The following is a 13,942-nucleotide window of genomic DNA, read 5'->3' as shown; positions in this document are numbered from 1 at the left end:
TGTATAGTATAAGCAATATATGAAAATATGTTTGAACACATTATTAATGAAAGTATATTTGTGGTCATCAAAACATGATCTCTATATGTAATTTACATAAAATTATTAATATACTGTTAAATCTCCAATGTCTTGTATGTTGACAGCACCATATCGAGCCCACCCTGCCCAGTAGTCACATGGGGCCACTGTTTATATTTGGATATCAAAACCTTAGAGTGTCCTATAAAATGTTTATAAAGTGTATTAATGTGGTATATAAAATATACTTGTAGTGTATAAAATACAGATAGTGTAATGAGAAGACATAAGTGAGCAATCACACAACATGGTGTTAAAAATTGGTGTCTCAGTCTCATATTTCAAACATGTGCAGCTTGACTCTATTGACACATAGAATACATCCTATTCTAACAATGAGGACAGCACAGGGTAAGTCCTAGACACCATTGTGGAATTGAATAGCTGTATAATGTGCATTCCAGAATACAAAAAGTTGGATTAAAGCATAAAAGCTCTTTCATGAAATATTAGCTGAAAAATGTGCAAATTTAGAGACAAATAAGGACATTCAAATCATAAAATACAAAGAACATTAAATAAATTTAACATAAAAAGATCCTCCCCAAGGAACATTGTGGCCAAAGTGGTAAAAATAAGAGACAAAGACAATAGTCTAAAAATGGCAGGAGAAAGATGACAAATTACTTACAAAGTTTATTTCATTAGATGATTGTTGGACCTCACAACTGAAACCATGCAGGTAAAGAAAGAATGGGAGGATATAATGAAAACTATGAAAGAAACCAATTTCAGCAAAGAATATTATAATTTACCTGTCAAAATGGGAATAGAAAGGAAATCATTTTCAGATAATTAAAAGCTGAAACACTTCAAAAATACTAGACCAGTTCTTGTGAACATATTTAAAGGAATATTACACCAGAATAATTAAGGAAAAAATAATACAAGCAACAGAACACAACAAAACTAGGAAAAAAAAACCCACAATAACAAAAGGAAAGGGCTAAATCAGACCATACTGATAATAAAATTGAATATTAATGGATTAAATTACCAACTAAAAGATACAGGCAAAATGAACTAGACTTTGAAAGACACACACTGTATATTCCCACTCAATATGTACTAAATGTCTGCACTCTATGACAGAAATGGAACAATCCAAAGGTATGGTAGTAGAGAGGATTAAGTGTAAACACTCGAGATTGTAAGGGAGAGAGGAGAGGCAAAAAGAATAAACATTAATACATAAAAGAATGTAAAGTTCTCTATAGAAAGATTTGTTTATGGTAATATCCTTTATTTGATTGTCATGTACTAAATGAGCATTTTCCATAACCATATTGTGTGTTATAAAATTTTCAAATGATAAAATATAAGACAAAACAAACTAAAAAGCAAAACTGTCCAGTATTGTACTTTGCAAATTTTTGTTAAAGCATCATTTTTTCTTTTATTTTTTTTCTTATTTTTTTCATTTAGTCACTGTACATCTTTACAGCATATGAAATGAATTTTGCCACTTTGCATACACTGCATATAGGTCCAGTCGAAGATATCATCATACACATTATTATCAGCAGACAATTTTCCATTTTTTGTGTCCATTAAATATTTTGCTTTTTACTCCCTTCATTTCCTACCCCCTCCCCATTGCTCACCCTGCACTTGCACTGTCATTAGTTTGCTATTTTTTTATTTCAAGAAAAGCAGTTTTGGGACCAGCAGTTAGTGTAATGGCTTTGTCACTGGACTCCCATGTAGCCAACTGCGGTTTGAGTCCCGGACCTGGTGGCTTAAACTCACGCTGAGCGTGTGTGCATGAGTACCCAAGATCCTGAGAGGAGAATGGAGGAGAAGGTATTGTGGTGTGGCCCTCCCCCCTTGGGGGGGTGATTTCTCACTTCCTGTCTCTCTTTCTCTCTCTGTCTTTCTGGCGAATGCATGCACCCTATAGCAAAATCCTCTCAAAAAGAAAGAAAGAAAGAAAAGCAGTTTTAGTTTTAATGAATCAACATTTTACTAGTTAAGAAACATTTGCTTAAGACTTAACTAGGAGGGGACTAGCAGTTAATGTAATGGGTATGTTGCTGGACTCCCACGTAGTCGACTGCGATTCGCTTCCCGGACCCAGTGGCTTAAAACTCACGTCGGGCGTGTGTGCGTGTGTGCCCAAGATCCCCAGAGGAGAATGGAGGAGAAGGGATTATGGTGTGCCATCCCCCCTGGGGGGTGATTTCTCGCTTTCTGTCTCTCTCTGTCTGTCTGGTGAGCACACACACCCTAGAGCAAAAAAAACCTCCAAAAAAAGAAAAAAAAAAAGACTTAAGTCAGGAGAAAGTTTAGGATTCTGTCCAAACAGCAGGTAGCTACTAAAAACTCAAAAATAAATATGGACAGACATAAAATCTACTAACAAGTGCATTATCATTTTCTTTTGAAACATTTTTTCTCTCTTCATTCCTCCTTTTATCAATGAGAAGCATAAATTAATTTATTTGCAAAAAAATAAATTTAGTCTCAATTTGGTCTGTTATTTGCACAAATCCCACTAAGAATACAAATTGATTTAGTTAGCTTTACTGGAAACTTTTATAAGGAACTTCTGATTAGACTCTTTAAAAAGCCTCCCAAAGCTACTGAACCAAATCAGGAATTCACCAACTGTGCCTTTAAGTACCTGTACTTGGAAGTTTGGGGGTTTCTCAGGAAATAACATTCTTTTTTCTTCCTTTGAGAGAATTTTTTTTTCTATAGGGCACCTTTGCTCACCAGAGACAGAAAGTGAGAAATCATCCCCCTAGGAGGGTTGGTCACATCACAATCCCTTCTCCTCCATTCTCCTCTCGAGATCTTTGGGCACTTGTGCACTAACGCTCGTGTACCTGGCATGAGTTCCAAATCACCTGCTCCAAGACTTGAACCACAGTCGACTATGTGGGAGTCCAGCAATGTAACCATTATGACATATGCTAGTCCCAGAGTGTGACATTCTTTACTTACCTGCCAGGCAGAACTGTCTATGGTACCAGGCAATCTTTCCAAGAACGTCTACTGGCTTTCTTGAGATCGACCTCAGTTCCTTCGCTTTTTGGTCATATACACTGGAGGAGTCCTACCCGGTGGGGCCCCAGTTTGAGCCCTCGACCTTTGAGCACAGCCTTGGTCAGCTCAACATGTTGGCAAGGCTGCTGCTGTACGCCCCCTGACCTATGAACAAAGCTTGGGTCAACTCAGCATGTTGGCAAGGCCACTTGCTGTATGCTCTGGAGACTGCCGTAGCCTTGCTGGGATGCGACCCCCCTCTGACTCCCTGATATACTACTATGAAAGAATTACATGGCTCTCTCATACATCTTGAGTATGTGATAAGATTTCCCGAAAGTCCCCCAACCACTCCCCTTCGCCCTGACCACCTATTGTTAATTACAATGCTTCATCCCTGCGGTCACAATGGAGGGTGTGCTGAAGTTCCATCTGGGCAGAAATCTTCTTGACCTTTGGAAGGCCCTTCAAGACACATTTAACATAAGCTTAAAAATAATCTTTTATTTACATAAAATAGGATTAGGCCAAAACTGGCCCAGGACACTCCCGCCCCACGGTAGCTAACCTTCTAACAAAATACATAACAGTGGCACCACAGGCACAACAGAACACTTAGGTATACCACAAACCCATTTTAAAGATTTTCGTTAACTTGTTAGTCACTTTACTTTTGACTTAAGAAAAACCGGTACCGCCAGTTGGAGAAGCTGATTAAAGTATCCCCACCCTCACCAAGTGAACAATAGGCTCACCCCTTTAGAGCAGACAGATATATTAGGATTTCTTGAATTAAGCTTTAGATCCCTGTAAAACTATATAAGTATCATTCTTTATAGAGATCCATAAGAACTAATACCTATACTTGAGATTTTCTTTTCTTAGCATCGTACTTAGTAATCGCAAGAGGGCTGCCACCAAGCATTGGCTGATAAGTAACTCTATTTGATGGAGGTGTTTCCCAAAACTGCATTCCTTCAAGTTCCTGAAAACCTGTTTACATCAATCAAACAATTGCTGAATTGCAATAGACCCATGCTTAATCTAACCCTGAATGGAATCTATGTTCCCTATTGTTAAAACTTTATAAACTGATAATTAGAATACGTAGCCCCTCACCCATTTACTTGCATGTATCACATTTTCAATAAAAAGGCATGATGATTCCTAGCAGTTGTCACTCTACAGAGAGCGATCTCTGGGAGTATCCGACTGAGGACGTGCACAAAAAAGACACTGAGGCCTCAGTCTTTCCTTCCTGTGCCGCCTCCGACGAGATAACCCACCCCCGCTGAGGCTGGACCCCAGCAATAGACAGATATGACATTCTAGTCAAAGCCCTGGCGAGAACCAGTGTTTCCAGTTTCTGATGCAAGAAAACAGATCCTACTGAACTTATGCAAATAGCCATACTGACACAAAATAAGAGAATTTGTAAATACTTTCCAATTCTGGAGGGGTCAGGAAATGAGAAAAGTTTGTGGTTCAATTCCATTGCCAAAAAAAAAAAAAATTGTAAGTGGCTGAGCTATCAATAGTTGAAAAGAAAGCATAAATCTTTAATTCTGGAAAACAAAGCATAGAAGAAAATCAATAATGTTTTAATCAAAAGTCAGGAAATTCTACTTAACCAGATCAGTCTCATGTACTTAATCTCTGTTCTGTTGATTTTGCAGTGTTACTGCGGTCTTATCTTTCCGTTTTAAATCCTAAAACCTCAGAAATATGATCTTGATTGTTTCATAGTAAGAAAAACAATCCTTGAATCTGTACTGAGTCCTACGTAAAAAGGAGAGGATGCGTGAACATCTCTTGCATCATGTCCCTAGTATAGACGTGTCCCTTTGCTTGCAAAGGCATGTTCATAGAATCTTCTGTGTAAATAAAAGCGAAAACATACATATTGTGCACAATGAGCAAACTCCCCAAATATTAACCAAGTTTCACAAGAAATTATCAATTTATCTTATTTGTTGAAGTCAAAATGCATTGCTTCCCTGCCCACACATTTCGTTTCGGTGTAAGAGTAGAAAATTAGATAATGAGGGGCAGGCAGGAGGTGCTGTGGTTAAGGCACGGGACTCTCACATGGCCGACTGTGGCTCAAGTTCCGGACCTGGTGGCTTGCTTTCTCGCTTTCCTTTGCTCTCGCTCTCTGGTCAAATTAAGAAATAATAACAACAATAAACAAAATTTAATAAATAATTCTAGAAGATTCGGTATCGAAAAAGTATTTTAGCAATTCACATATTCAGAGGAGATACAGGTTTTTTCAAATACAGGCTAATTGTCATAAAGATGAGCAACTGATCAGAGTTCTGTCTTATGGTGTGGCCCAGTGACAGAGCTGGGAACAAAGCAGTGTGCTCTGGAGTCCAGATTAAGACATTTCTCATTAAAGCACAGATTTTATTCCCATTTGTTTTGAAATGAGGGTGGGCTTATTCTGCTTCATCATACCAGTTCACTGCAGATAGTCAGGGTAGGTTTGAACCTAGATCTTATTCTAGCTCTTACACTTAGGGAAAGGTGAACTCTGTAGGTAAATTTGAGTCTCTGAGATTACACTTTAAAAGTAGAACAGAAAGAGCCTGTCATCTCTGTCTGAGATGACACCTGCTAGACGCACAGGACACGGAAGGTAAAACAGCACACATGACACAGCACCAAGATTACCATCACTCATGGCAAAGCAAAACAAAGGAAAGAAAAAAATAACAGAACAACAAAAACTCAACCCGGGTCTAGAAAACGTCGGCCTCCGTGGCCCTCGCTGTGAGCATGGCCTGTGTCAGGGTGACTCAAGTTCGAGTTTCCCGTGGGCCCACAGAAGCGCGCTCCAGCGTGGGCGCCCCGAATTCCGCACTGGCCTCGTTCCCCTCCTGCAGAGAGCGCGTGGACGAAGGCGCTCCCGGCCGCTGTCCTCGCCTGCACCTCCGCTGATGACGCCCTTGTCAGTGTTGGACCAAGCAGTCACTTGTCCAGGGACTCCACGCAAATCTGTTTCTGAAACAAAGTTCCCCAAAACTCCCATCAGAGCTCATCCCCCATGTGGCCGTGAAGCACAAATGGAGGAGAGTGGATTGCAGCTACCATTCCCAGGGGAGGTGCTTTCTCTCCCAGCCCCTCCTCCTCACGGACACCAATCCTCTCTGCAGAATTTAAAATAAAAAGACAAAAAAGCAGCTGTGTTGAAAGAGCAGGAAGAATCCTTATGTGGTGTGGGAATAAGAGCTTGGAGGAGATTTCTACAAAGGAAAACAAATAGAACCTTCTTAGGTCACGCCTTAAAACTACCCCCCAGGGCCCCGCCACAGTGGGCAGGCAGTGAGTGGGTGCTGTGGAGGCTGCAGGCCTTGGGAGGGTCATTTGGACAACATTGACCTTGGCTGGGAGAGTGCACCTGTGGGGCAGCATGGCTCTGCCTGGCCTGAAGGCTGGAGGGGTGTCCCAGGCTGAGACCTTCTCGAGGGCCTCCCCTCCAATCCATGAAATAAAGATACTGGAAGGAACCACTATCTGGGGTTCTGTGTGTAGGTACAGGGGGTCTGGGATATGAAAGAAGGAGAGTTGTGACCTTGAGCCATGGGCCAGAGGACTTCACATGGGGCATCCAGATCAGAGCAGCAGGCCCAGATGCCTCTGCGCCAAGACAGAGCAGTGACCAGAACTTCCGTACAGCTCCTCCCAGCTCCCAGAAGCCAGAGGAGAGCCCGTGCTCCCTGGCCAGTTTGGGAGAAGGGGGGGCAGGGAAGCAGCTCTCTGGCAGTTACACACACTCTCAGGCAGGTACACACACTCTCAGGCAGGTGCACACACTCTCAGGCAGGTGCACACACTCTCAGGCAGGTACACACTCTCTGGCAGGTACACACACTCTCAGGCAGGTGCACACACTCTCCGGACTCTAGAAACAAAGGGGAAGGAGAGTGTGGGAGGGGAAGGGCATAGGAAAGGAAATCTGGGGTAAAATAGAGTGGTGAGACATCTGTGGACGAGACATGGCTTATCATCTGTTGATGAGGACAGGTACACACACTCTCAGGCAGGTGCACACACTCTCAGGCAGGTGCACACACTCTCAGGCAGGTACACACTCTCTGGCAGGTACACACACTCTCTGGCAAAGTAAAAATTGCTATGGACTCTAGAAACAAAGGGGAAGGAGAGTGTGGGAGGGGAAGGGCATAGGAAAGGAAATCTGGGGTAAAATAGAGTGGTGAGACATCTGTGGACGAGACATGGCTTATCATCTGTTGATGAGGACGTGTGACGTACTCCCAACTGGGCTGGACTGACGTGTGTTATCATGCTGAGTAAAGTCTCTTTACAACCTAAATGATATACAGAGATTGAGTGTATAAGTAATAATAATAATAAAGAAAAAATGTGCAACAGCAATAAAACCAAAGGCTTTTTACTGAATGGATGCCTGTGGTAGCTTCCATGCCGCGGCTCAAGCTTTCCCCACGGGTAGTTTATTTTGTCTTTCTGTTTTCTCTCAAGTTTAAAAACATCGAACATTACTTTATGAAACCTTTCCTTCATCATTCCCCTTTTCTCTTAGTTATCTTGTACTTAAATGCTTTGTGGTCCTAAATATCTGTGAGAGTTTAAGTGTATATGTCACCCTTTAACCTTTATAAAACCCAACTAATAGGAAAGGAAATAAATATGTTCTAAATTTAAAGGGAGTGGGGAAGAAAGCATAGGGTGATCAGGGATTCAAGAGATCAGAAACTTGTGGAAAAAAGATTTTTTAAAAAAAAAAGTCACTTAAATGGAGCAAAAGAAATGGTGTCCTGAGAGTCCTCTGGATGGGAGAGAGGGTCCTCTGGGGAGATGCCGCACCCCAGTAAGCTGAGCACTCCCCAGAAGAGCTACTCACTCCTCAAATATTGCTCTAGGGTCAAAGGTCAGCAGGCTCATTCTGAATCCACTCATTAGCTGTCGGGACCCAAGGTTGGTTCATGTCTTAACCATTGGATAAACATAAATGTGCAGGTCTTTCTGGCAGAGCAATTTCTGTATTTTTGATTATTGAGAAGGGTATGGAGGTGGAGAAGAATAAAACTCTTAGGTTATAACCAGATCTAAAACACACAGTGAGGCTTTTTTTTTTTTTTTTTGGTTTTTGCTATAAGGTGCGTGCTCTCACCAGAAAGACAGAGAGAGAAAGAGAGACAGAAAGCGAGAAATCACTCCCCAGGGGGGATGGCCACGCCGCAATCCTTTCTCCTCCTCCCTCCTTTTGGGATCTTGGGCATGCACGCACATGCGCCTGGTGTGAGTTTAAGCCACTGGGTCTGGGACTCAAACTGCAGTCGGCTACATGAGAGTTCAGTGACATAGCCATTACGCCAACTACTGGTCCCAACAGTGAGTATTTTTATGTGAATATCTTTACATGCTTCCAAATCATATACCTCAATGAAATTCCACAATGATGTGTCAGCAATAATACAGAGATTAAAAAGATGGAGGAAGACATATTTTGAGAGATAAGTAGAAAGTCGTTATAAGGATGTAGCCATTGGATGTTAGTCAGAGATTCAGAATGAGTTTATTCCATTTCTTTGCACAAACATGCCACATGTGGTCTGAGTCTAAACTACCTGTAACTCTTGCTCTGCTACTGGAAGCTTGTCTCAGTGAGTGTAACTGTTGGAACCTGTTTCTCATAAATAGAACAGGCATTGTTAAAATTATCTATAAAAAAACTGTAACATAGGGATTCCACATGGCAACTCCATGGTTACAGTCCCAGACCCTGTGACCTAAAAAACACCCTGGGCACATGTGTGTGTGTATGTGTCCAAAATCCCTAGAGGAGAATGGAGGAGAGAGGATTGTAGCATGGCCATTCCCTGTGGGAGGTGATTGCTCACTTTCCCTCTCTCCAGTGAGCACACATGCACTATGGCAAAAAAAAATAATAATAATAATCTCAAAAAAAAAATAGAGAATCCTTGCAGCGAGCCTGGGTGAGTCATCGTTAAAGTGTCTGTGACATGCACGGTTTCATCGTCTCCTCCCACCACACCATTATCTCATGCAGATACTTGTCACTCGATTTTTCAGTGGTATGATCTTCAAGTTGTTTACATTTATCCAGCCTTGTTGACAAAATGGGATGCCCTCTCTTTGTAGCTGTCGTGCCACTTCCAGCGACTACCAGGGGCAGAGCGTACTTGACAGAGCGTACTTGACTCCCAGCGTTGTCCTGGCGGGGAGCTAGCACATGGCCACAACGTAAATCCCACGGAAGCTCAGTGATATGGAAGCTCACACAGCTATTTCTAGAGCCCTGTCAAATGTTTTGTATATAAAATAAATAAGGGCCCACTAGGCGGTGTGATTAAGGAGCTGGATTCTCACATGGATGACTAGGGTCCCAGTCCTGGACCTGGCAACTTGACTCTCCTGAGGGGCACATGTGTGTGCATGCCCAGAATCCCAGGAGTATGGAGGTGAAGGGTTTGCAGCGTGGCTATCATCCTCAGGGGCGATTTCTCACTTTCCCTCTCCCTGTCCGGTGAGCGTGTATGCCCTTTAGCAAATTTAAAAAATAATAATGGTAGTACATTAAGTTTAATTAAAAAAAGAAATAAAGGGAGTGGCAGTAAAGTTAGATGCTTCTTTTCTTAAATTGTGTTTCTTTGTACTGGTATAGATGATCTGTCTCCAGTTTGAACTGAAATAGTTAATAAACGTGCATGAGAAAAGAGATACGGGGCGAGCCAGCAGCTGGCGCAGTGGTTACTGGACGCCCACGTGGCCGGTCGCGATTTGAGTCCCAGACCCGGTTTCTCCGAATCACACCTTGCACATGTGTGTGCGTGCTCAGGATCCAAGAGGAGAAGGGACTGCGCCGTGGCCGTTCCCCACCCAGGTAATTAGATGATTTCTCACTTTCCCTCCCTCCCTCTCTCTCCCTCTGGTGAGCACACACACTCTGTGGCGAAAACCTCTAAAAAAAAACAAGATGGGAGCATAAACAGTGTCAAGAGAACAGAGAAAAATCACAAATAAGTAGTTTTAATGGGAGTTTTCTTTAAATTCTCAGGATAATATCATTTCATAACAATGCACAAGTCAGAAAACTGACGTAATAAGACTAAACAACTTGTGATCATGTTAAATATTGGTGAAATGATACATGATCCCTGGCATAGTTAACCAAGCTTGTCTACCTATGTGCCAGTAGACAGTTCTGTTGGTAGTCATTTTGATTTTCTGGTCGATGCCACTGTCACCAGGTCTGCACTGCTACCTTGCTCTGAACGCACCGCCTCGCAGCCTGTCCCACTGCACCATCCCACAGAGGTCATCGGAGATGCCGGGACACGATGCTGATATTTCTGTCTTCATCCCTATTTGACCCACTCTGGAAAAGGCTCTGTGTCGGGCCTTGAAAGGACTGGGTACACAGGTTTGGGTGTGCCGTCCCAGTTTTCTCCTTGAGCTGTTAGCTCCCTGTGCGCCAGGAGTCCTTGACACTGGTTAGCCCATAGTCCAGGTTCTTATGCCCAGCACATCCTCAGACTGTGATGGTCAGGCTCCATGTCGATCTCTTCTTCTCCTTGAACACTGCGGCTCTCAAGAGCCCTTTGTCTTCCTGATGTCCTAGAGTGGCACTGAGTCTACACATTCAATCAATGTTGCTTTTATGCAAAATTTTGTAATAATTATAAAGTTAACTGGTGATCTTTTCTTTGTCTCACAGTATTAATTTAACAGAAACAATCAATCAGCACTACCATTAACAAGGGAATTCCCAGAGCTGTTTCATGGGAAGACACAGCCGGCTCAGGGACTCTGCTTCTGCAAGCATAATTTAAAAGATTCATTACTAAACTAATGAGGACAAAAAGCTAAGAAGCATCCTAATTTCTGACATACTTCCCCAAAGACTAAGTTTGTGGGCCAGCAGGTGGCAGAGAGGTTAAGGCAGATGGATCCCACTTGGTTGACTTTGCAGTTCAAGTCCCAGACTCAGCGGCTTGAAAATCATGTGGGGCACATGCACCTGCCCAAAACCCTGAGAGGAAACTGGAGGAGAAGGGATTGCAGCATGGCCACCCCTCGTGGGGAGGAGGATTTCTCACTTTCCCTATCTCTCTCTTTCTCTGTCTCTCTGGTGAGAGACAAAAAAATTAAAGAGTAAGTTTGTAATGGCATAGTACACATGGAATTGGAGCCAAGTTGAGGATAAAGACATTACACAGAAGTTCAATTTTGTGTCCGATCACTACCTGGTGACTTGGTATGGCTTTTGGACCCCTCCCTTAGTTGGTGATGGAGTTTTGAGATTTATGATCTTGAATTATGCAACAATAAGCAAAACATGCTACTTTACACCACGTCTCTGTGTTCGGATTTCTCTACTTGAGGTAAATTTAATTTTCATTAATAAATGGAATAAAACACTATAATCCATTATGTCCAATACACTAACATATGAGTGTCACCGGATAGTCAAAAATATACAGTGAAAAATAGGTATACCCAAGAGTACACGATTCTCACTGAATCACCACATTTACATTTTAGAATACAGCGAGCACCTCCACAGGATTTTCCCCAGGGCTCCCATCACATCCTTATTTCGGAGACTGTAGATCAGTGGGTTGAGCATGGGTGTCAGGATGGTGTAGAAGACAGACACTACTTTGTCTTGGCCTGGGGTGTGCGAAGAGATCGGCCTCATGTACATAAAAATGATGGCACCGTAATACAGGCTGACCACAGCCAGATGAGAGGAGCAGGTGGAGAGCGCTTTCCTCCGGCCTGTGGCAGAAGCCATTTGGAGGATGGTGACCAGGATGAGTGAGTAGGACGTGAGGATGAGCGAGAAAGGCAGAAGGAGCAGAATGGAGGTGCTGATCAGCACCCCTGTCTCATAGGCCGAGGTGTCCTCACAGGAGAGACGCACGACACCAGGAAGCTCGCAGTAGAAATGGTGGATCTCCCTGGGTCCACAGAAGGGGAAGCTCATGGTGTAGACGGTGTGTATGACGGCATTGAGGACACCACTCCCCCAGGAGAACGCCGCCATCTGCCTGCAGCGGGGCCGGCTCATGAGCAGCGAGTACCGCAGGGGCTCACAGATGGCGACGTACCGGTCATAGGACATGAGGCCCAGCAGGACACACTCGGTCCCCCCTAAGGCCAGTCCCAGGAAGACCTGGGTCCCACAGCCTGAGACAGAGATGGCCGTCCTGCGCAGGAGGTAGTCAGACATCATCTTGGGGACGATGGCGAGCGTGAACAGGACATCGAGGAGGGACAGCTGCCACAGGAAAAAGTACATGGGGGTGTGGAGACGTGGGTCCACCAGGATCAGCAGGACCAGCAGGCCGTTCCCGGCCAGCGTGGCCAGGAACACGGCAGCGACCAGCGCGAAGACGCAGAAGTGAGCTGGGGTGTGGCGCAGCAGGCCCAGGAGCGTGAAACCCAGGACTGTGCGGTTCTCCAGGCTGGTCACCGGGGGAAGCTCCATAGAAGCAAAAGCCAGAGCGTGTAAGTATGAAAACGACTTTACAATTAAAGTTGGACTATTCGAAAGTCGACCAACAAAAAACATCATTTATATTATATAGCGATTTGTAGAAAAAATGGTGACTCCAAGACGGTCATTGAGCAAATGATATTTGTCTTGTTTGATTAAATTCTACATGAAGTGAAATAGTCAGTTAATGGATTTTTTTTCATCTTTTAATATGTTTTAAATATAGGCTCTTTTGTCCTAAGTAGGTTGAATTAAAGGGTCATTTTATTAGTGGTTCACTGGCATTTGGGCGAGGGCTGGGGAAATGCGCTGAATCAGTTCGGCTTCCTTTGCCCGCTCCCCCAGCTCCATAACGCCGGTTTAGAGCAGCGCAAAGCTCTGTGAGCAAGTCTGTTTAAAAGGACGGGCACTGGGCGTGAGGCATCTCTATGGGTTTAAGTGGGACAGAAGGCATGGTTAGGGATACACGGCTCTGTGTCAGTACATCTAATTCTCCTAAGTAGATTTGGAATTATTTTTAGATAATTTTCTCACTTCAGATGCCTAAAGTTTTCTAGATATAACGAGCATTTCACATGTAGCGTCAACACAAACATTATGCACTGTTACACACGATCACTCATTCTTTTCTTTTCTTTAAAAAAAGTGCTGAAGGGTGCATGTACTCACCAGAGAGAGAGAATGTGAGAAAGCATCCCCAGAGGGATGGCAACACACGATCCCCACCCTCCATTCTCCTTTCAGGATTTTGGGCATACACGCACATGAACCAGGCGTGTTTCTCAAGCCACCTATTCTGGGACTTGAACCACACAGTCATCCATGTGGGATCCAGTCACCCTAACTACTATGCCACCTGCTTGCCCCTCTCATTCATTCTTTGAGTCATTCACCCTGCTTTTAAGAACAGAAGAGGATATAGAGAATATTCATGTGAAGAAATCTTTTGTTAATTCCAAATTTCCTCAGGCTGACAAGAATATTCTTTCAAGATACAATCTCAAGCTTTCTTGAAGTTAAATCAAACTTTCTCTTTACAATAAACCAAGAAGTTTTATAAAAATGTAATTTTTTTATTAGGTTAACCCAACATTTATCAAAATGAAGTCATATTACTTCATTACTGTTTCCTACCAAACTTATACATTACTTTGTGATTTAATGGCATAATCCATTTTCCAGAGCCTGGTACATTTAAAATACCATACAAAATTATATCCTCATGCTTGTATAAAGTAGATTGGCAGTTGCCTATGAATGCTAAATTAAAAATACGTTTTCATGGGAACCAGCAGTTAGCGTAATGGCTATGTCGCTGGATTCCCACGTAGTCGACCATGGTTCGCGTCCCGGACCCGGTGG

At 43.2% G+C, this 13,942-nt stretch overlaps 1 protein-coding gene across 1 annotated transcript; it reads right to left on the bottom strand.

The window, feature by feature from the left end:
- Positions 1-11,611: 11,611 nt before the first annotated feature.
- LOC102476126 (olfactory receptor 2T11) lies at positions 11,612-12,571 on the bottom strand. The gene has a single exon (XM_006158415.1). It carries the CDS (start codon positions 12,569-12,571, stop codon positions 11,612-11,614), a length of 960 nt encoding a protein of 319 aa, XP_006158477.1.
- Positions 12,572-13,942: the final 1,371 nt, after the last annotated feature.

The sequence above is a fragment of the Tupaia chinensis genome, unplaced genomic scaffold (genome assembly GCF_000334495.1).
Source record: "Tupaia chinensis unplaced genomic scaffold, TupChi_1.0 Scaffold000596_2, whole genome shotgun sequence".
NCBI lineage: Eukaryota > Metazoa > Chordata > Mammalia > Scandentia > Tupaiidae > Tupaia > Tupaia belangeri.
Note: the sequence above shows the minus strand (reverse complement) of the source record. Positions and strands in the feature narration are given on the sequence as shown.

Coding starts and splice junctions, on each gene's coding strand:
- LOC102476126 (XM_006158415.1), bottom strand. CDS start 12,571: ATGGAGCTTCCCCCGGTGACCAGCCTGGAGAACCGCACAGTCCTGGGT.